Here is a 24915-nt window from a genome sequence, read left to right as displayed (position 1 = left end):
AAGATATTTTTATGTCCCCAATGATATATGAGCACCTTATTATCTTTAATGTATTCATCCTCACAACACCTCTGGGAGGTAGTGAAGTATAATTATTGCTACATTACTCATGGAAAATTGAGGCACAGACAGGCTAAGTGACGTGCCCAAGGTCATGAAGCAAGTATGTGATAGAGTAGGGAATTAATGCCCAAATCTCTCAAGTCATAGGCTAGCACCCTGATGACTAGACTGTCCTTTCTTTTTAATATAGTATGAGCTCCTCTCGTACTGCCATGGCTATAGTCATTTTCTTTAACCCCTCTCCCCCAAAAAAAGAATTGTAGGGGGAGGAGATAATTCAAGGGCCCTTCTACAAATGATTATCTGTCTGCACCCCTAAGCAACCCCATGCCTCTGAACATAATTTAATGCAGACATTGGTGATATCAGATACTTGTTGGTTATGAAAAATGAAAAGTGAATGTATTTTTAACACTGGTATGAATTCAAAATTTTTGTTCTGGATTACGTGACAAGATAAAAAACGTGTAAAGAGCTATTTGGTGCTTTTATATTTCATGTGTTTCATTTGGCACTGAATGGTTGAAATATCTCTCTAAAATCTTTTTACCAGCATTAGGAAATTGAAATCCTGATGGGTCAGTCAGTGAGTAGTGTTAAGAGAGGTATTGATATATTTCTGCTAATTTAATTAGCCGTGGATTGGGTTGTCATGCTGAGTGTCATAAGCATTTACCCATCATAACAAAATATTTTTTCAGTGCCACTCTATTATTAAATAATTTGTATTCCTCACTCAAGCTTTTGAAGGCTTCCAGCAGGTCTGTAAAACTAACTTCCATATTAAAGATAACTTGGGGCTCTTAGTGTAGTGAATCAGCCAGACAGCAGGGTACTCATGAATCATGTTGCTTTCCAGAGTATTGGAATGTAACTTTTTCTGGCAAAGATGTTCAAGTCAGGTGTTGTAACCCCTTTCATAGTGTGTGCCTATAACGATAAGCCACAATGGCATCTGCAGTGTTAAGATATAGTTATACACCTCAGTCGCACTCTGAGGCATAAGAACAAAAGGAGATTACCTTCTGTCACCCAAAATATGCAGTACTACAAAACCTCTTGCAACTGAAGTATGGTTACTTAATATAAAAGCTTTTACAACAAATAGAAGATTTTTTCCCCCTAAATACATTGCATTAAATCCTTCAGAATTATGCAAAATAGTTTATAGAAAAAGAAAAGAGTAGTATAACATATATCTTTTGAAATGTTTTTATTACTAATTCTAATGTCCTGGACACATTGGTCCTCCTTTACTCCAGGTGTCCTTTTTGACTCTATTTCTGTAATAAAACTGAAATGGGGAGCTAATCAATACCCTTGTTCTAAGCCTCAGTCCTGCAAGGGATGTTGTTTTTGTGGATACAGACTAATATGGCTATCCCCTGATACATGACTTCAGTGGGACTCTCCAAGAGTCCTTCCACTTGGATTCCATTGCATGGTCTAAGCACTTGTTTTTATACTAAAGGTGTCTGTTAGATGACAAAATGCGAAATAAAAGCCAAGAGGCTGAAATGCTGTTTTTTAAAACTTGCCACTTCTTTCCTTGTACCCAGTCCTCTTGGTTTTCCCCTCTCTACAGAAATAATGGAATATTAACTGTATTATACTGTTCAGTCACTAGGTGGCGCTCTGAAACATACCCTGTCTGAGCATACAACAGATCTACCTAGCAGTACATTAAAGGATCTTATAGTGAACACATCTGGTATGTATCTCTCTGAGAAGGAAGCACTGACCAGTCCATATCTGGTACAGAAGCCTGGCCTGCTAGTAGTAGCAGTGCTGCAAACTACCATGTACAAGGTTTCCATGAAATGAATAATAGAAGCATAGACTTTAAGGTCAGAAGGGACCATTATGATTGTCTAGTCTGACCTGCTGCACAACACAGGCCACAGAATCTCACCCACCCACTCCTGTAACAAACCCCTAACCTATTTCTGAGCTACTGAAGTCCTCAAATTGTGGTTTAAAGACCCAAGATGCAGAGAATCCTCCAGCAAGTGACCCGTGCTCCACGCTGCAGAGGAAGGTGAAAAACCCCCAGGGCCTCTGCCAATCTGCCCTGGAGGAAAATTCCTTCCCGACCCCAAATATGGCGATCAGCTAAACCCTGAGCATGTGGGCAAGACTCATCAGCCAGACACCCAGGAAAGAATTCTCTGTAGTAACTCAAATGGTGTCAAAGTTAACTAGTGCCAGAGGACAAAAGAAATAGAAGGAAAGCAACAATAAAGATTACAAACAGAAGGAAAGCAAAAAACTTTGTAGGATCTTATCAATATGCCACTTAGTTCCCCAGAGAACTTCAGTTTTGACAAACCTTCACAATGGACTGACTGGAAGCAGTATTTTGCAAGATTTTGAATTGCTACAGAACTCCATAAGGAAACAGGAAATATTCAGGTATTCTCTGTAATTTATACTATGGGTAAGCATGCAGAGCATATCTTTAAATCTTTTGCCTTTACTTAACCACAGTCAAAAAGATGACTATGAAAGGGTTCTGGCTATTTTTGATTCATACTTTATACCTTGGAGAAATGTGGTTTATGAAAGAGAATGTTTTTGCCAGAGAATTCAGGAACCAAGAGAAAATGTTAATCTTTTAGAAGAGTTTCATATGTGTTGGCTGAAAACCATGTTTTTTGGGGAATGGATGAACATCAGAGAGAGGCTAAATATAGGTCTTGCAGACAGTAACAGCAACTAACAGCAACTAAAATTTAAGACAGACTTAACCCTAAACACAGCTGTCCAAATAGCAAAGACTGAAGTTGTGAAACAGCAGAACAAACCTGAAAAGCAAGAAACTCATTGAGAAGCTGTAAACAGATGCAGCATGAGTTATAAAAGTAATTATCACATGACCCCTTTGGCTAAGAGGGGCGAATTCCAGGCAAACTACAAAGCCTTTCACAATAAATGTACAAGGTATAGAAAATTTCATAGCTCAAAAGACGTGTGTCCAACCAAAGGTGAAATATGTAATAAATGTGCAAAATATGGACATTTTGCAGCTGTTTGCTGTACTAAAACAATGAGACAGCTAACTACAATTACAGATAATCAAGAGCCATTATTTCGGATATCTATCACGTGGTGGTATCTATCACATTATGACAGAGCCTGCCTGGAGAATTAAACTGAATATTCATAGAAAGACTATTGAGTTTAAAATGGACTCAGGAGCAGATATGACTATCATCTCAGAAGGGACTTACAATCACATTCAACTCCATCCAAAGCTGAAATCCCCTGACACAGACTTGATATCTCTCTGGAGGTATTCTGAACTTCATGAGCCAGTTCACTGCAGAAACAATTTACAAAGAAAAGTTATGCATTAAGAATGTATGGGATGAAAGACCTACAGTCTTCCCATTGTATTTGGGGATATTGGACTTATGAAAGGAGATCCAGTACAAATAACCTTAAGAGACAATGTTGAACCATATAGTGTACATACACCATACTACATACTCCTATTATTCATAAAGTGGAAGGTGAATTAAAGAGAATAGAACAGACTGGCATTATTGAGAAAATCTGAGTCAACAACATGGGGTGCCCGAATGGTACTGATTATTTTAAAAAAAGGAAAAATATTAATGTGTGGCTATTAAAAGACTTAATGAAGTAGTTGTGAGAAAAATATATCCTCCCCACACTGGATAACTTCCTCCCTAAAGTGAAAAGAGCTATAGTATTCTACAAGCTGGATGCCTTGAGCAGATTCTGGCAAATTCCTTTAACCAATGAGTTCTAAACTGACTACATTTGTCACACTGTTTGGGAGATTTTGCTTTTGAAGATTACCTTTTGCGATTACAGTGCACATGAAACTTTCCAAAGAAAGATGGCAGAACTGTTGATGCAACGCAAATGGAGTTGTAATTTTCACGGACAATATTTTGATATACGATATTTGATGGAAGAACACAACAAAATCCTCAAAGAAATTCTAAGTGTTATCTGTCAGTCTGGACGGAAGATAAACAAGGAAAAGTGCATTTTCCACCTATTCCAAATTGAGTTTTTTGGATAAACAATAAACAACAATGAAATGAGGCCTAGCCCTGAGAAAATAAAAGCAATTCAAGAATTGAATGTACCAGAACTGAGCTGTGTACTGGGGATGACAAATTACCTTGATCAATACCTATAAGACCTTTCTGTAGTGACAAAACCACTGAATGAACTGTTTAAAGTCCAACACATTGTGGCTATGGGGGTCAAATAAAAATTGCCTTCAAAAACGGTAAAAGAAATTATTTCAACAGCTCCAGTTCTCAAGTATTATAGTGTGATGAAACCCACAATGGTCAGTGTAGATACAAGCAGCCATGGCCTAGCTGGTATATAGTTGCAATAACATGGATTTGAGTGGAAGCCAGTTGCATTTTGTTCTCGTGCACACCCAGAAGCAGAAAAACTATGCGCAGATTGAAAAGGAGTGCCTGGCAAGTGTATAGGCATATGAGAACTTTTACACATCTGTGTGGATTGGATTCTTTTGCACTGATAACAGACCATAAGCCGCTTGTAACCCTAATCAACAGAAAAGTATAGGATCAAGCACCGTTGAGATGCTGATGTGTTTTGATCAGATTAATATGTTTAATACATTCCTGGGAAAAGTCTGCTGGTAGCAGACACTCCTGTCGCAGAGCTGAGCATCACACTCAGCTAACTGGGAGCACAAAGTTGACGTAAAGGTGTACATGGATTATTTGAATGTATACAGATCAGAGTCAGAAAAGAAACTACACTCATTACTACAAGCAACCTTGACAGACAAACAACTTCCAATGTTCTAAGTTACATTAGAATCAGCTGGCTCAAGTATCTAAAGGGCACTAAAGAAGTGATAAGAGACTACTTTGCAGCATGTGGACAATTAGGTGACTCAAATGAAGTAATGTTTAAAGGTGATTGCATCGTAATTCCAAATGAAATGAGAGGAGAAATCCTAAACCTCATTCATGAAGGACATCAAGGACTAATTAAATGCCATGAACAGGCCAACCAGTCAGTATAGTGGCCAGGTATCAGCAAGGACACAGACAATGAGGTGTCTGCATGTGGACATTGCAGAAGTAACAGACCAACACAATGCAAGAAACATTTAATAACATCTCTACCAGACAGATCTCGGAAGAGACTAGCTGCAGATTTATGCAGATTTCAGAGGACATTGTTACTATATCTTAGTGGACTATTTTTCCAGGTATATAGGAATAACATACTTAAAAGACATAACATGTCTTAGTATTATTGAGAAACTAAAATGCAAAACTAGTGATGGACTACAAACCACAGTTTACTGCAGCTGAGTTTGTCAATCCAAACTAAATATGATTTTTGATCATATTGATGGCAGCCCACATTGCCCACAAACAAATGGAGAGATTGAGAGAGCTCTACAGACAACCAAGAAAATCCTACATTAGAAAGAGCCATTCCTTGTTCTTCTGAGCTACAGATAACACTGTAGCAGCTAGTGGATATAGCCCAGCAGAAATCCAGATGGAAGGACAACTATTCCAATGAAATTCTTTTCTAATCTCCGAAGTGACCGCACACGAAAAGAGTAGCCAAATCAGATAAAAAGGCAAAAAGAGCTTATGAATGCTTTTATGACAGATGTCACTCAGCTAAAGAACTGCTGATTCTAGAACCTGGTGACTGTGTTTTGTGTCAAACTGTATGGAGAAAACGGATGAACTCCAGCTCTTATAAAAAGAATTCATCGCCCAGATCATATGTGATTGAGAGTGGCGAGTTCAACAGAAACTGACATCTATAGTTTGTTCCTTAGAAAGAACAATCAACAGAGCAAACCGTACAGATGGCAGATTCAGAATAATCTGAATGATTTAAAGATTTAAATGATTTAAAGATTCCAAACCAACTAATGGACAGTCAGATGACCAAGATTTTACACATCCAGGTCATGTAATTGGATAACTGTATGATTCAGAGATACTTAAGACTCATCTGTACTGAACTTTAAAGATAGCATGATAGTGTACATTTTGTAAAATGTTGTAAATAGAATGTAAAACTTTAGGGGGGAGATGTAATGGAATATTAATTCGTATTATATTGTTTAGTCACTAGATGGCACCATGTATAACGTACCTTATCTGAGCATACAACAGGTATACCTGGCAGTACATTAAAGGATCTTATAGTGAACACATTTGGTGTTTATTGCTCTGAGAGAGAAGCTCTGTGGCCAGTCCATATCTGGTACAGCCGAACCTGCTAGTAGCAGCCCTGCAATCTACCTTGAATATGGTGTATGTGATGACATAGACTCTTTGTTTAGCTCAGCTGGGAACTCTGAAACCTCTTCTAATTCAGTTTTAAATAGCTAATCTATAAAAGCAACCTGACTGCTCCTTAAGCACTGCCAAAAGGAGGGAAGAGGAAAATGAGACAAAGTAATTACAATGGCTATAGGAATTTTATGTTAAATTTTGGTGATGAGGTGCCATTTGTGTGCTAATGAGACGTAGTGCATGGCTGAGACCTCATCAAAAGGCTCAGCCACCAGTTCAGAGTGGAGCTTTGCCTTTGGACACAGTTTATTCTGTACCCGCATAGTGTATTTCACTGTGCTCCATTTAAACAAGCTTCAATAGAAATATTCCCCTTCTCTCCCCTGTCCCAAAAGTATCTTTTAATTTTAATAAACCATATATAACCTAGAGCCACTAGCTGTCACTGGTTGTTTCTTTCTGCCAGAAAGTACTTTTATGTTCCTTGGAAACTACACCATAAATTTGCGTGGCATATTCAGATTTTCTGATTAGGTACAATACACAGATCTGCTGTTGATATGCCATGAAGTTCCTTTTTTATACATATTTTTCAACTTTAAAAAAAACATGTTTTAGATCTCTTATTCCAAATTATTCGTTTGGAAGCGTTCCCTAATTCATGGGAACCATTAGATACGTTACGATAGGGCAAGAGATGACCATGTATTATCAGAAATACAAGGTGGGGTATTTTGGCTAACATTTTTCATTGCAGTGGTCTGAATTGCACTTTATAAATAATTTAAATCCAGACAGAACTTTCTCTTTATTCCATATGAGATAGCTAAAGCTCAGAAAGCAGTTGTACGATGAATCTTAAATTCTGTTAAACATAAATGAAATTCCCCACCCATGAGGGGAATGGAGAGCACTCAGTTTCATTTGAAGCCAGGGAGAGCTGTGGCTGCACAGCATCAGGCCCTATGTGTTAATCGAAGCTTTCAATACTTTGCTAATGGTTGTCATGTATCAATTTAGATTATAAATGTATGACTCTGTTGCACTCCAACTCGGTTTCATGTGGTACTGTACCTGCTTGTTTTCTCTTGAACTGAAACTATAAATATATTTGCTTATATTTTAGGGTTATCTTTAGTTCATCTTAGATGATTTTTGCTTAAAAATCTGTGATTTGTTTCATGATGCCAGACTCTATTTTTAAATTCCTTTATGTATTGTGAATCTGTGAATATTCACAAACATGGTAATTATTATTACTTCCGAATACCTGTGTCCATCTGCTTCAGATAACTGTTCTCTAGCGCTTATTAGCAGTGCAACAAAATGCTGCTGTTAGTTTTCTCCGTTGGAACTCAGCAATCAAGTGCTTACAATTTGTTGTCACATTTATTATATACTGTACTTTAAATCTTCATGACTACAGAGAATGTTGTGTACAGTTGTGTAAATTTAATTCATCACTTTTTTTCTTGTAGGTGTGGCTTCCATGACAGTACCGGTATACATCGCAGAGGTCGCTCCACCTCACTTAAGAGGCAGATTAGTTACCATTAATACTCTCTTCATCACAGGAGGGCAGTTCTTTGCAAGTGTTGTTGATGGAGCCTTCAGCTACCTCGCAAAGGATGGATGGAGGTTTGTAAATTCTTACATTTAAAAGTGAAAATAGCATTGTCATGACTTGGGAAGGAACTAGATCAGTGGTCCCCAAACTGTGGCGTGTGCCTCCCTGTGGGGGCATGGAGGAACAATATGGGGGGAGGGCACGCGGCGGGGTCTTGGCCAGCCCCCCGGGGGGGCAGGGAGGGAGTGCCACCCAGCCCTGCTCTGCCCTCAACTCTGTTCCAGCCCCAGCCCGTCTCCCACCTCCAGCTGCCGGCCTCTCTCCCACCCCCGGGCCCCAGCTTGCTGGCCTTGCTTCTGCCCCCAGCTGCAGCCCCGGCCTCAGCCCCTGGTTTACGGCCTGGCCACAGCTCTGGCCCTAGCCTCTGCCCCCTTACCTCAGTCCACACTCCCCCCCCACCCCCAGCCTCTGGTGTTACTCTGGGTTTTCAGAACCCAAAACAGTGGTAGCTTAACTGTTTCGCTCCAGGCGGTATCAGGAATAAATCAGTGGGAACACAGCTATTGTGTCTGATAAAATGATTAATACGAGCAAGTGTGCTCTTATCTAAAACTACAATTTATTAGATATTAAACACACACAGACATAAGCAATAGTTTGGGACTTCCCAGCTGTAGTTACCTACAGTCTGAGATGGTTTTGAATAATCACCAGTCAGACTTCCAGGAGCCCTCTTTCTGTCTAACTGATGGGGAGTTTAGATGTCAGTTCCTTGCCCTGAGAAAAGCTTCCTTGGACTACTCCGCGTTATTTACTTTTACCTAATCTTTTATAGCTAACTTTAATAAAACGCATAACCTTATAGTGACTCCTAGTGAGTCAGCATAATAACCTCTATTGGGTCATCTATTCTTCTAATTTCAACAAATTTATCATTATCTCAAAACAGATCTAGTATTTCTAGCCATAACAACAATATGTCAGGGGAGAGGACGACGTGAAAAGTTCAGGGACCACTGAACTAGATAGATAAATGAAAGAATTCTAAATTGTTGATAGCTACCATAATTCATGTTTATAAAATAAAACTATTTTGATAGTTTGCATTCCCCTACTGCCCTGCCCAATATTCCTGATCTCCCCAGAAGCATTCATATGTCTAAATTCTCCCCCCAAATACTTTATTCTCCTCCAAAATAAAATTGCCACCCAGGACTCATAAATTGTAGTAATCTCCAGCCACTCTGTCCAAAACTCCTTTTGTTTTAGGTGGGGATTTGAGGTTAATTTAGCCTTAGGTTAATTGAAGGGTAAATTCACAGCCATCAGTGAGGTCTGTGACTCCTCCAGTCATTAGTAGCCTCAGTTTAACAGTACAAGGTATCACAAGAAGACTTTTTTTTTTGGGGGTAGGGTGGGGTGGGGTGGGTTTGTAATTTGGGAACCTCTCAGTCAGTTGACCCCAAATTTTAATAATTAATGCTATGCTGCGCCCCCAAGGGGCACACCAAACTTCAAATGATTAATTGTATTGTTTGGATTTCAGAGCACTTCCAAGAGTAAAGTTTAAAGCTATGTGCTATAGGGTTTCCATTCTTCCCGTTTTATATACATAGTGGGAATGGAAACCCTCTAGCCATTTTTCTGTATTGATCCATGCACAGGGTAAAAAATGTAAGTTTTCTTAAATACTCTTTTCAATTTGGGCCCCATGAGGATTCTGTGGGTGCCATGCACTACCTTGAGTAAAATGCGACAAATTGAGACCTTTTTGATCTGCTTCACATCAATAGTTTAATCTCTAATTCAGGCAAAAAAATCCCACCTAGAAACTTTTTAAAAAAAGGCTGTTTTTTTGATCCCCTGGCTCTACTGATTCACATTTGGGTTACTAACTTTACCAGGCACACTTCTGAGGCATACCCAAATTTCAAAGAAATCATAGAATATCAGGGTTGGAAGAGACCTCAGGAGGTCATCTAGTCCAACTCCCTGCTCAAAGCAGGACCAATCCCCAGCTAAATCATCCCAGCCAGGGCTTTGTCAAGCTGACCTTAAAAATATCTAAGGAAAGAGATTCCACCACCTCCCTAGGTAATGCATTCCAGTGCTTCACCACCCTCCTAGTGAAAAAGTTTTTCCTAATATCCAACCTAAACCTCCCCCACTGCAACTTGAGACCGTTACTCCTCGTTCTGTCATCAGCTACCACTGAGAACAGTCTAGATCCATCCTCTTTGGAACCCCCTTTCAGGTAGTTGAAAGCAGCTATCAAATCCCCCCTCATTCTTCTCTTCCGCAGACTAAACAATCCCAGTTCCCTCAGCCTCTCCTCATAAGTCATGTGTTCCAGTCCCCTAATCATTTTTGTTGCCCTCCGCTGGACTCTCTCCAATTTTTCCACATCCTTCTTGTAGTGTGGGGCCCAAAACTGGACACAGTACTCCAGATGAGGCCTCACCAATGTCGAATAGAGGGGAACGATCACGTCCCTTGATCTGCTGGCAATGCCCCTACATATACATCCCAAAATGCCATTGGCCTTCTTGGCAACAAGGGCACACTGTTGACTCATATCCAGCTTCTCGTCCACTGTAACCCCTAGGTCCTTTTCTGCAGAACTGCTGCCTAGCCATTCAGTCCCTAGTCTGTAGCGGTGCCTGGGATTCTTCCAACATAAGTGCAGGACTCTGCACTTGTCCTTGTTGAACCTCATCAGATTTCTTTTGGCCCAATCCTCTAATTTGTCTAGGTCCCTCTGTATCCTATCCCTACCCTCCAGTGTATCTACCTCTCCTCCCAGTTTAGTGTCATCTGCAAACTTGCTGAGGGTGCAATCCACACCATCCTCCAGATCATTTATGAAGATATTGAACAAAACCGGCCCGAGGACCAACCCTTGGGGCACTCCGCTTGATACTGGCTGCCAACTAGGCATGGAGCCATTGATCACTAACCATTGAGTCCGACAATCTAGCCAGCTTTCTATGCACCTTATAGTCCATTCATCCAGCCCATACTTCTTTAACTTACTGGCAAGAATACTGTGGGAGACCGTGTCAAAAGCTTTGCTAAAGTCAAGGAACAACACGTGCACTGCTTTCCCCTCATCCACAGAGCCAGTTATCTTGACAATTAGATTAGTCGGGCATGACTTGCCCTTGGTGAATCCATGCTGACTGTTCCTGATCACTTTCCTCTCCTCTAAGTGCTTCAGAAATCTGACTAAGCTTGCCGATTTTAGAGGATTTAGAACACCTTTAAACAGAGGTCATGGCACAACCTTAGCTATAGTGGCACTGCTGCTCTACTATAATAAAGCCAGCTGGCCTCTTGCATTTAAAATATATTAAAGTAAATATTGACTCCTTAAAAAGGCAGTCTCCAAATAACTCTGGCACTTTAAAGATTACATTTGAATGTATGCCTAATAGTCTTGTTTGAGCAATAGTTATTTATTGAGAATTGGATGTCATTGTACTCAAGGGCAGCATTCTGTTTAAACTGTGGATTGAGAATATGTTAGCTAATATTTTTTGTTCCACTTTCTGAATTCTGAGTTTTTCTTTTAGTTTTAGTCCATTGAGCTTTGATTGAGTGTCCTTCCTCAAGTATATTTCAAAAGAGTATAATAGAAATGATGTATACAAACAGAATGTATTAAATTCTTGGCTTAATGCATTATAACTGGCTTTCTTTTTAAAAGGTGACTTATAAATATGTTCACGCAGGATAATTAAAATTGACTACCCATTAAAAGATCATTCTAATCTTTAGGAACTTTCTTATTTAAGCAAGTGGGGGGTTCCTTAGAAACTTCTGTTGCGGAACAGGGGTGCATTGATTGCAGAGTCTTCAAAAGAATGGACTGTTTGTGTCTGTATTTCATAGCTTTTCAATTATATCACTGTGGAGCTTTACTAATTGTCATTTAAATACAGATTTCAAAAGTCAGCAAAGGAATCCTTTCCCTTCACCTAAATACTAGTGTATAAGGGAACAGAAAGGCCTTTTACTGGTATGAAGCATTTCTTTCTAAGTCTCTTGACTGATCACAGTTACATCTGAGCATGAAGCAGTGATCATTGCCACAATATTGGATTACGTTTTAAGAGTGCAATATTGCAAGTATACCTATGGAGGAGGGATAGGATATACATATAGAGCGACAAATTTATAGGCAGGCTAAACATTACCTATTATTAAGGTTGCCCCAAACTTCTCATTATAAGAACCTGTTTTCAGCTGCTTTAACTTTGCCAAAATTAACTGTTTGGACTGAAATTTCCATGCAAAGTGTCTGCCTCAGGCAGAATTTTTTTTTTCTTTTCATTTCAGCCAAAACAATTCAGCCGTTTCACAAAAGGAAGCTAGGGAAAAAATACATTGTCCAACCTTAATTTGGCCTCCTTGTGTGCCTTATGAATAATCTTTAATACTGTAATCCGCAGGACCCCTGCTTTATTCAGTTCACAGGGTCGACAGTGCTCGTTTAGTAAGCAGCTATTCACAGCGTTCTGTTGTCTCCTCACTGATCAGTGTGTAATACCATGCCTTAATTACTGTACACTAGTCAAACTCAGCCCTGAAGGCAGAACTGTTAATTTCCTCACAGTCTCTTCTATGGTGCTCATCGTTACAGTGCTTCACAAATATTAATACATTTATCGTCACAACACTCCTGTGAAATGAGGGGGTATTCATTCATCATTCATTTTATAGATGGAGAACCGAGGCACAGAAAGGTTAAGGTAAAAAGCATCCACTTATTTTGGGTACCAAATTTTGAGATCTGCAGGTCTTATTTTTCAGAGTAAATAGGATTACGTAGTACTTTATATATTCAAAGTACAGCTCTTATTGACTTCAGTTAATGCAAATTACACCCCCACGGCTCAAGTTGGGCACCCAAAAAATGAGGAACATACAGTTAGTGACCACCTGTGAAAAGTTGGTTTATGTGACTTGTGTAGCATTATGTAGAAACTCTGTGGCAGGAGCAGAGAATCCAGCTCTTAAGGGCAGAATTCAACTGCTTTAATCCTGAGACCCACTTTTCTTTCCCTGCAGTCCCTGCCTTATTCAATACACATGAATATTTCTGTAGAAAATTAGGTAGGGGTCCTATTGACAACAACCTCCTTCAATACACAACCATGATTGATCCCCTTAGCATGGTCTATCCTGTGCATGGAATTAGGCAGGGGTCCTCTGGGAAATATAGTATGTGATATTTACTTTATCACAATGCGTATGCCCAGGGGTCGGAATTAAGGTTTCACAGGCAACCTTAATTCTGGCCTTTCCTAAATTTTAAATGCTTAACTTTACAATCTTAATGATGTTTTTAGTTTTTGTGTGTCAGATATATTCATATGTGCAAAATATATCCCCCCTCCTCTTTTTTGATGATTGAAGTACTATAGCTCTTGGACAGCACACTGTAATCTACAATAAAAAAAGAAACAAAAACCAAAAACTATCCTAATCGATGGGTGTTGTGTTTCACTTGAGAATAACAGTACTGAGTCATTTGAGCCTGCCAGATCTGGAAATTCACTCTAAGGCAGGCCAGCCTGAGCCTGAGAAGGAGCCAGAATTTACCAGTGTACGTTGCCAAAGAGCCACAGTAATACATCAGCAGCTCCCCCCGCTCCCAGTGCCTCCTGCCCACCAGCCCCGCCAATCAGCGCCTCCCCTTCCCTCCCCGCACCTCCCAATCAGCTGTTTCGTGTCATACAGAAGGCGCGGAGGGAGAGGAACAAGGGCACGGCAGGCTCAGGGGAGGGGGCAGGAAGAGGTGGAGTGAGGGCAGGGCCTGTGGCAGAGCCAGAGGTTGAGCCGTGAGCACACCCTGGCACATTGGAAAGCTGGCGCCTGTAGCTCCAGCCCTGGAGTCGGTGCCTATACAAGGAGCCGCATGTTAACTTCTGAAGAGCCGCATGTGGCTCTGGAGCCGCAGGTTGGCCCCCCCTGTTCTAAGGGGACACCTCATCTAGCGGTGCCAGAAGAGCAGCTGAGCAGTGGAAAAGACTGCTTTGGTGTCTGTGTGAAAAGAATGTGGGAGCCAGGAACCAACTGTCAAGGTTCTTCTGTGGTGTCCATCATCAAAGTATCTGGGCACAGTTTTGGGTAGGGTTTGAAGGAAATCACCACAGGGCTGGGGTGGGGGTAGCAGATGTATGTACAGAGAGTAGAATAAGTTAAAATCGCAAAACCACGGAATCCCAGACAAAACACTTTAAGCTGCAGTTTTGGAAACAAGTAAAATAATTAATGCCAGGGTAAAAACCCTTACAAAAACATTGCAGTTATCAAGAAAGCACTCTTGCAAAGTAAGGAAATTCAGAGTTAAGGCTGAACTTAAAAGAAACCCAAAGATTTGAAAGTATGAAAATGCACATTTAAGGTACTCAAGCAACCTTATTTCTGGCCCTGTAGTGATGCTGGCCTCCTATTTTCCCTTCTTCGTTACTTTAGTTTTGGATCAAATTAGATAATCTCCTGAAATGAATTTCTAAGGCATTTAACTCTGTAGCCATAGATGAGAACATAACACATTTAGAAAAGCCACTTTATTTGACATTTTGTGGGTGGACTATAAAAATATGGGCACCGGAGAGAGTTGGTTTTATAATTTAGCGTTATACTATACGTCCAAGTTTCTTATGTGATGTTTTTTTAGTCACCCTAACCATTACTGTTTTCATATCAATATTATAAGTTGCATGGACTGGGCTAGGAGGTATGCATATGTGGCTATACTTGAGCTCTCTGATCACATTGCATAATTGGTGGTACAGGAATTTTAATGAAGAATGGGGAATGAAATGACTGCCATCAGTATGCTATTTGTCTAATCAGGAATTTGTAACGAGTCTTTCTGTGGACAGTGCGTGACCATAAATAAGTCCAAAATCAATATAAGAGCTGCATGATTAGGAGCGAGGCATTTCATTTTTGTAGTCCCAACAGAAATTACACTTTGGGTCAATACAATATTCTCATCACTGGGTCCCCCCCCTCACACCCCCCAGCTCTTAACAGCGGAGCAGGAGGGCAGAGCTGAGGTTCTTTGGGTCCCTTAATTGTGTGTTCCATACTTTTGATTGCTTGGAAATTATTTTTTAAAGTTAAACGGTTACTTTTTACATTTCTTCACATTGTAAACTAGTAGTTATCCGGGTGGGGGGAGAGGGAGGATCGTGTCCAGCTTCCTGTATTGGATAGTATTTCTGCTGGTGTCTGCAGCCTCCTAATTCTCCATTCGTACGCACAATATCACATTGTAAATTACAAAGCCACCCTATGCTTTTGTGAAAGGAAGCACGTAATTTTGAAATGCAGCTCATAGATGTCATAGAGTACATGATTCCCTGTCTGAGTCCAGTGACTTTGGAATCAACATATCACGGTTGCTATGGGGAAAGAGGCTGCGGGAGATGGAGAGAGAGAGAAGAGTTTGCTGTCTAATTCCCTACATAGGGGGTATTAAGGTTCTAAAGCTATCGGTAGCAAGTGGGTTTGGTGAAGATTTTGCTGTCATTTGTCTCCTGTGCAGGGAATTTAAGATTGTATCACTATGTGCTTCTTGATCTAAATTACTTAGAGCTCCATCTCGTAGATCCTCAAGACCAGAAGAGGCTCTTTAAAAAAAGCTTTTTCTGTATCTTGACTCAGGTCAAATCACTCTTCAATCAAATCCTGCTGTAATTAGTGCCTTATTATTGAGAAATGTATAGCTACTATGTAGGAACATTTTTTATCATGCATTTTCTAAATTTATTGAAGCAAAACAAAGTACATTGAGCCTGTTTTGATATAATTTTGCATATACATACATAATGAATTGTAAGGAAAAAACATAGCATTAGAACTACAAAGTTAAGTGTTTTCACCGGTTCATACCAAGAGCTTTGTGTCTATTGTATTCAGGAAGCAGGGAACCTGCCTGTTGCCAATATATTGCCTTTGTATTCCAATAGTTGTAACAAAAATAGTGTCTGTCTCCTACTTTTTAAAAGACTGTGAACCTTCATAGAATTTGGACTGTTTCCTTGACATGTCTGATTCTCACATCACAGTAATTGTAGGTACATTGTTATCCCTTTCCCTAAAACAAAAACAATATTTTATGTTGTCCAGGGGCTACCAGATTTTATTGGTTCACTTATCACCTTCTTAAAAAGTTGGTGAAGTGAATGGATGGAACATCAAACTCACGTAACCCAGTGATGCAGGTACCACAGTTTTGGGAACCACTAATCTAGTCCATTACATTTCAAACGTTTTGAAAGTTGAGAGAGTTCAGTAACATTGACTCTAATATAAAAACAGCCACATTTAAAATAACATTCACTGTTTGAATGGAGAAGTTAAATAGTCCTAATTATCTTCTAAACTTGATTAATCAAACAGCTGTTTTAGAGCTGGATGCTAATAGTGGTTCTGCTGCTGAGCTGTTATGTGGTTATGGAAGTTATTTAGGCTGGGATTTTCAGAAGATCTTAAGGGAACTAGAAATACAAACTCCCTGTGGCACCTTTGAAAAACCTCTGTGCTTCAGTTTCTCCATTTATGAAATAGAAATAATATTGGTGTGCAATAAACAATGTTTGTAAAAAAAAACTTTAAAAGTAAGGCTGGCATCAGAACACTTCTGTTGTGTTATATGGAATGAAAGCGAGACCTTTCAGAAACATTAGTGGGGAAAAACAAGAGAGAACACCATCCACACCAGAATTGCCTGTAGTCTTGTGGTTAGATCACTCATCTGGTATGTGGAAGACTCAGGTTCAAGTCCCTGCTCCAAATTAGGCAGAGAGGAATTAAACCATATACCAGGTGAGTGACCTAACCACCGTACTATTAGCTATTCTGGGCTTTCTCATGTTTTTTCATGGAGAATTTTTGAACAGTTTTGTTTTTTTGTTCCTCATCACAAATTAAGATTTAAGTATCTCTCCATCTAATTTGAAGCAGGGACTGAACCTGGCTCTCCCGTACCCTCAGTGAGTCCCCTGACCACCAGTGTCTGTTGGTTGTTCTGAACTTAGGGCATGTGTGTGTGTCTTATGTTGATAAGAAATCCCATCCTTCTACTGAGAAATCTCCTCGATGACATTTTAGCCCAAACTGACGTGTTTCCAGAAAACATTTTGGTTCTGATAAAATGGAATTTTTCAATGGAAAAGAAGTTTAATTGAAAGTGGGGTGTGGTGGGGTTTTTTTTTTTTTTTACCAGCTTTATTAAAAACAAAAAAAAGTATTACTGTCCTAATGCTTTACAGGGCAGATTTCTTAACATCAGCAGGAGGAGATGGAAGATGTGCTTTGTAGTATGGCATGTTGCTTTTTCTCCCCTAAACATTCTATTCCTAGAATTAAAACATTATTAAAATTAAAGCGTTATTTTGATATCTGAAAGGTCTGTTTGAAGCAGCCTGAGGGATTTTTGCAAAATGAATATTTTGCTGTTAGTTGCTGTTGAGAAATTGCTGCTTATTTACTGGACAAATAGTTTACCAAACTTTGGGCAGTTTGAACCATGGAAAAATTAATCTAGAAGCGGTACATACATATTCTTGGAAGTTAGGCTTCATTATTAACCTGAAGAAAGATGGGTTAGGAAGCCATTTGCTCAATTAAATTTTTCTCACATTTTTATCTATCTGTCTATCTAATCTACATTCAAACACACGATTTTTTAAAAAAAGTTTTAACATGTTCTTATTTTGGATCATATAATTTTTCTCTTGGAACTTAAGGTCACAAATGAACCAAAAGCAATTTTCACTAAGAACAGTATTTTTAAGTCAGTTTCCACAGACCTTACATATGGTCATTTGTAATTCTACTTAGTACTTATAAAATATTGGTTATTTCAGTTCAAATGAAAACAAAGTGTCACCCATATCGTAAGGGGAATGTGTTTTGATAACTTTTTCATTGTAATGCAGTTGCAGTCTACTACAGACTGCTGTTTAAATTGTTGGTGGGAAAATACATTTCAAGAAAAATGAAGATTTTTAGAATTGTGTATCTTGCTTACATGTAAAAGGAATGTGCTCAGTTTTAAAGCTGAAAAGGTAGAAACATGGAGTAATAAACTTAAGGCCAAAATGCCAGCAAACCAAGTGCAACCAGTCCCCACAGCAAATCATCCTATTGGGTGTCTAGGCCATGTGGCTGAGTATCTTATTTAAATTGGGCTTTAAATCAAGATACACTAACGGTATACCGCATTGACATAACACTGGTAAAAAAAAAAATCTTACAGAAGAAAAGTCATTTGGCAATGAAACTCTGATGCACTATTCGATACAGTATTGGGGCCCTTCCTGCAGTTGCTATTTAGGTCAGACTCTCTTTGACGTCAGTAGGAGTTTACCTAGTTTGCTTGAATTAATGGCCAGAAAAACATCAAGTGGAGCAAACTTTGTGGATACAAGTGTATTTCTCACCAATAGAAGGATATGTGCACCGATTAATCTTAATGGTGTAGACAGAGTCTGACAAGTGACTGAAGAATGGGGCAATTTTGTTATTTAAATACCCGATGTCCTTTACTAAATTTACTAAATATCCTTTAATAATTAAGACCATAAAAATGGCTGTACTGTGTCAGACCAATGGTCCATCGAGTCCTGTATTCTGTCTTCTAACAATGGCCAGTTCCACGTGCTTCAGAGGGAATTAACAGAACAGGGCAATTATCAAGTGATCCATCCCTTGTCATCCCAATCCCATCTTTTGGTAGTCGGATGCTGGGGAGACCCAAACCATGGGGTTGCATCCTATTAACTATCTTGGTTAATAGCTCCCCTGCGGGAATTCTGCACCAATATTTTTTAAAATTCTGCACCAAAAAATTAAAAATTCTGCACACAATATTTTAAAATTCTGCAAAATTCTGCCTATGTTTTGGTCAAAGTAATGCAATATAATCCAGCTAATTTCAATTATTTTGGTAATGCATTTAAATTACAGTACAATGTATGGAGAATGGGAGTGAGGAGCATTGGAGGAAATCACCAAAACCCCTCTGTCTAATAGTAGTGTAGCTAGTATTGACCCTTTACTTATAGTTATTAGTCAACAAATATATGCAGCCATATGCTCTTCAGTTGCCTATGATGTAACACTGAGCAAGTGAGGGCTGGGGACTCAAACTCACAATTTATACTGGCTACTGACCATCTCCAAAAAGGTCAGTAGCAATCAGTTTATGGAGCACATTTTGATAGGAAATTTTTTCATTCCAAAAATTTAGACGAGTTCTAATCACTGAAACACCATCAGCATTTATAAGGCTATACTGTGCTAACAATAAGGCTCCTTTACACCACTCTGGCAATGTAAAGGAGCCTTAAAGTTTTTATAGCTGTTTTATATTCTTGGGGGAATTCACTAAGAACAATGGGAACAATTCACAAAGCAGGCAGGCTGCTAAATGCTCATCTGCCTGAGGTAACAGAGCCTGCCCCACACCTACATCTTCAGAAATACCCCAAAGCCCTGACCCTCCACTCCAAGCGTGCTGCAATAGCAAGTGAAAGGGACAGAGTCTCTCTCTCTCTCTCTCTCTCTCTCACACACACATGACTACCCAGCCCCCTCTAAGCAGTGATTTACATCTCTACCGGCTGCTCTGGGTGCCCAAACCGACCTGTCTTCACTGACAGGGAGTGGGCGCATGACTGCTCTTGAGGCTTCCCTTTGCCTCCCCGTCAGAAGTCATTTTTCTGCGGGTAATCAAAGAAATCTGCAGGGGCCATGAATTCTGAACACGCGAAGTAATGCAAAATTCCACCAAGAATAAATAGCCATTGATGAACCTGTCCTCCATGAATGTATCTAATTCTTTTTTTTTTTTTAACCCAGTTATACTTTTGTCCTTTACAACATCCCCTGGCAATGAATTCCACAGGTTGGCTGTTCATTGTGTGAAGTACTTCCTTATGTTTTTTTTTAAACTTGTTGCCTATTAATTTCATCGGAGGACCCCTAATTCTTGTGTTAAATGGAGGGGTAAATAACACTTACTTTCTTCACACCATTCATAATTTTAAAGACCTCTATCATATCCCCCCTTAGTCGTCCCCTTTCCAAGCTAAACAGCCCTAGTCTTTTAATCTCTCCTCACATGGAAGCTGCACCATATCCCTAATCACTTTTGCTGCCCTTCTCTGTACCTTTTCCAATTCTAATATATCTTTTCTGAGATGGGGTGACCAGAATTGCATGTAGCGTTTAAGGTGTGGGTGTACAATATAGTGGCATTTTGATATTGTGTCTTATTATCTATCCCTTTCCTAATGGTTCCTAACATTGTTAGCTTTTTTTGACTGCTGCAGTACATTGAACAGATGTTTTCAGAGAACTATCCATGATGACTCCCAAGATCTCATTCTTGCATGGTAACAGCTAATTTAGACCCCATTATTTTTGTATGTATAGCTGTATTATATTTTCCAATTCGCATTACTTTGCACTTGTCAACTTGAATTACTTTTTCCATTTTGCTGCCCAGTCACCCCAGGGTGAGATCCCTTTGCAGTCTGCTTTGGACTTAACTATCTTGAGTAATTCTGTATCCTCTGCAAATTTGGCACCTTACTGTTCACCCTTTTTTACTGATCATTTATGAATACTTTGAACAGCATGGGTCCCAGTACATTTCCTTGAGGGAACCCCGCTATTAACCCCAGTCCACTGTGAAAAATGACCATTTATTCCTGCCCTTTGTCTTATCTTTTAACCAGTTACAGATCTGTGAGAGGATCTTCCCTCTTAACTCATGACTGCTTAGTTTACTTAAGACCCTTTGATGAGGGACCTCACCAAAGCTTTCTGAAAGTTCTAGTACACTAGATCAGCTGGATCACCCTTGTCCACATCCTTGTTGACTACCTCAAAGAATTGTTACAGCTTGGTGAAGCGTGTTTTCCCTTCACAAAAACCATGTTGACTCTTCCCCAACATATGGTGTTCATCTATGTGTCTGATCATTCTGTTCTTTACTTTAGTTTCAACCAATTTGCCTGGGACTGATGGTAGGCTTACCAGCCTGTAATTGCCAGGATTACCTTTGGAGCCTTTACATTACCTATCCTCCAGTCATCTGGTACAGAGGCTGATTTAAGCGATAGGCTCATACCACAGTTAGTAGATCTACAATTTCATATCTGAATTCTTTCAGAACTCTTAGGTGAATACTATCTGGTTCTGGAGACTTATTATTGTTTAATTTATCAATTTGTTCCAAAACCTCCACTATTGACACCTCAGTCTGGGATGTTTCCGTAGATTTGTCACCTAAAAACAATGGCTCAGGGGTGTGGGAATCTCTCTCGTAGCCTATTCAGTGAATAGTGATGCAAAGAATTCCTTTAGCTTCTCTGCAACAGCCAGTGAGCTGTAGCTCACGAAAGCTTATGCTCAAATAAATTGGTTAGTCTCTAAGGTGCCACAAGTACTCCTTCTCTTCCTTAAGTGCTTCTTTGGAACCTTGATCGTCCTGATTGTTTGCTAGGGTTCTTGCTTCTGATGTACTTAAAAACATTTTTCGTTGTTAGTTTTTGTGGGGGTTTTTGCTAGTTGCTCTTCAAATTCTTTTTTGGCTGCTGAATTATATTTTTACATTTGACTTGCAAGAGTTTATGCTCCTTCCTATGTTCCTCAGTAGGGTTTGACTTCCAGTTTATAAAGGATGTCTTTTTGTCTCTAACCGCCTTTTTTACTCTGTTTAGCCACGGTGGCAATTTTTTTGTGTCTTTGCTGTGTTTTTTTAAATTTGGGATATACATATAGTTTGAGCCTCTATTATGAAGTTTTTAAAACGTTTCCATGAGCTCGCAAGCATGTCAGTCTTGTGACTGTTCCATTAAATTTCCACTTTTCTAGCTTCCTCATTTTTGTGTAGTTCCCCTTTCTGAAGTTAAATGCTACAGTGGTTGGGTTTTTTGGTTTCCCCCTCCACAAGGATGTTGAATTTAATTGCATTTCGGTCTCTATTACTGAGCAAGTAAGATATAGTTAAGATTTTGTCACGGGCAATAAACACAAATTCATGGAAGCCATGGACCTGTCCCTGACTTTTACTAAAAATAACTGTTAGAAAAATGGGGCTGACAGGGGGACGAGAGCCTGAGCCCTGCTGCAGGAGGGGAGGGGAGGGAAGGTCCAGCAACTGCTGCCCACTGGGGCTGGGAGCTGCGAGCTGCGGGGGCCCCGCATCAACCAACAGCTCGAGCCCCGCTGACCTGGGACTGAAGTTATGTGACCTTTGTGACATAATTATAGGATCTTGGGCCAGATCCTGTGCTCTATTTAAGATTAAATGAAGAGTTAACTGCTTATTTGAGGAAAAAATAAAAGCTACAAATGAACAGCAAATGAGAAGGGCTTTATTATGCTCTGAGGATGTATGTCTGATGAGCATGAAAGGCCTTCTTATCTGGACTGTATGTTTGTATAATTATGCAACTAAATTAAACTTTTTGCATAGCTTACAATTCACAGCAAATAAATGAATTGGCATGTTTGGAAAACCTCTGTCAGTATCTAAAGAATTAGCTTTTACAGTTTGGGGAGATTTTGTTTTTAATTTTAAGTCAAACAGACAGAAGAACAAAGTACAGTTGCATGTAACTCAGAACCGTGACCATATTTAAGTGTAAATTACCATTCCAATTTATTTCAAGTGTCAGTTATCTGCTTTCAGTTTTCTTCTGTAAATTTATTAAACCAAAGTAAAAGATAAAATAACCTATGATGTTTCATGTTCTGCCAGTAGTTCCCTTTTACATTTTTGGGCAGATTCTAAATGCTTGTCTTGTTATAAAAACATTTACCTTACTAGTATTTGTGCCAAAACTATATTAACTATGAGCCAAATGGCTATTTACCTAACACCTGGGATTGGGTCCCCTTAAATGGACTTGGTTTGGACAGACAGAGATCACTAGTCCAGGCATCACAAGGATTTTCTGGCTGCTAGGAGTTAAGGCAGTCTGGGGTTTCATCAGAAGGGAATCTCAGTGTACCTTTCCACCTTTCTGGTAGGAAATGTCCTCAGTCTCCAACATGCATTTCCCACTGTTTGGTTAGGAACTAGTAGGGGGAAGCAGATAACTCCTCAACTGTTTTTTTAGACAATGGTTTTCAGAGCAGGGACTGCCTTCCTATGTGTAGGGAGAGCACCTTGTACATCTTATATATATGTCTATTATCCTAAAAAAAATGGAAACCAAAGGAACAGTACAAACAGGTAGGGACCGAATCAGAAAGGTTAGGTCACAAAATGAGTTACATCTACCAAGGGATGTAAAAGGCAATAAGAAGAGGTTCTATAAATACATTAGGAGTAAAAGAAACGTGAAGGAAAGTGTAGGTCCTCTGCTTAGCAGGAAGGGAGAGCTAATAGTTGATGGCATCAAGAAGGCTGAGGAGTTTAATGCCTGTTTTGCTTCAGTCTTCACTAAAAAGGTACATTGTGACCAGATACTGAACACTATTAATATTAACAACAAGGGGGAAGGAATGCAAGCCAAAATTGGGTAAAGAACAGGTTAAAGAATATTTAGATGTATTTAAGTTGGCATGGCCCGATGAAATTCACTGTAGCGTACCTAAGGAAGTAGCTGAAGCAAACTCAGAACCTTGAGCGATTATCTTTGAAAACTCATGGAGAATGGACAAAGTCCCAGAGGACTGGAGAATGCCAAAACAAGCTTCTTGTTTATACACCAAAAGGTATGTAGCAAGCAGAGAAGAGGGTTAAATTAACCAAAAGGCTGCACACCTCTGATATTACCTAAACCTTAATCTTTCATTGCCACTTCTGGTAAGTTCCCCTTAGCCCAATTACCTCCATTTCTGGGCTGGGAGAGACAGACTGCCTTCCTTTTGTCAACAAAATTGTGTAACATAGACAAAGATTTAGTCTGAAGGCAGAGGTTTTTAATGGCAGAGGATCTACACTAGGAGCATTTTGCTGGTATAGCCTCACTGGCATACTATACAGTCAAGGTGCTTCTAGTGTGGATGCAGTTTATAATATTAGAGAAGTTCTGCCAGTACAACTGCATCTACCCTATGGCCTTTTGTTAGCATAGCTATGTCCATTACAAATCACAGCCCTGATCTAAGTAGCTGTGCCAGTAGAAGTTTGTAGTGCAGACCTGGCCTTAGCATTCCTTTGATTTTAGACTCTGGGCTTGGAAAAATGGGACTGTTAACCTGGCTGGAGACAGGCTGGTAGGCATTTCCCAATGAACAGGTCCCCCATTGTTCTCTTAAGTACCCTTGTTATTTTTCTTGGATAGACCTTATCACTGTCACTTTGTTTCCTGTTTTTTCCCCCAACCCTCCCAACAGCCTCTTTTGGTTTAACTCCAGGCAGTCAGACAGAATACTATCAAGGAAGTAAAATGAGGTACAGCTAATATTCAGAAAAATAATAGTTCTCTCCCTCATTCTCTACACCCAATTTCTGATATATTTAAAGTTATTACAGTAGGCAGTCTTTTTTCTTTATTCCACTGTTCTTGTGCACAAATATCCCGTTCTGGAGCAACTGACAAACTTGAAGAACCTGACAAACTTCCTCTGACATCTCCGCACCTGGGAGTCCAGAGCCTAGCTCATACAGCTGGGTGAAAAATTTTGACTCAAACTTTTTTTGTGGTAGAAGAAAACGTAGATTCAGTGATCCCAAAACATTTTGTGAATTTGTGTCTATTTTGCCAAATCGTTTTGGTTTAAAAAAAAACAAAAAAACAAAAATTCAGAAAAAAATCAAAATGTTTTGTTGTGACATTTTCTAAATGAAATAAATTATTTTAGTTGAAATGACTTCACACATTTTAATAAATATTCAAAATGAAGCATTTGGTTTTGCCTCAAGTAAAACATTTTATTTGACCCAAAGGTTTTTTTTTTTTTTTTTTTTTTTTCAACTTTTCAGTTTGCCAAAATATTTCAAAAAGT

The 24915-nt window shown here is 39.4% G+C and overlaps 1 protein-coding gene across 1 annotated transcript in view; it reads left to right on the top strand.

The window, feature by feature from the left end:
- Nucleotides 1-24915, top strand: part of SLC2A13 (solute carrier family 2 member 13) — a 317159-nt gene that overhangs the window by 65582 nt on the left and 226662 nt on the right. The window contains exon 2 of the mRNA XM_007056429.4: nucleotides 7835-7994. Within this exon, the coding sequence (XP_007056491.3) occupies nucleotides 7835-7994 (160 nt within the window). The remainder of the gene's footprint in view (nucleotides 1-7834; nucleotides 7995-24915) is intronic.

The sequence above is a fragment of the Chelonia mydas genome, chromosome 1, assembly GCF_015237465.2.
Source record: "Chelonia mydas isolate rCheMyd1 chromosome 1, rCheMyd1.pri.v2, whole genome shotgun sequence".
NCBI classification, from domain to species: domain Eukaryota; kingdom Metazoa; phylum Chordata; order Testudines; family Cheloniidae; genus Chelonia; species Chelonia mydas.
This window is presented reverse-complemented; position numbering and strand designations above follow the sequence as displayed.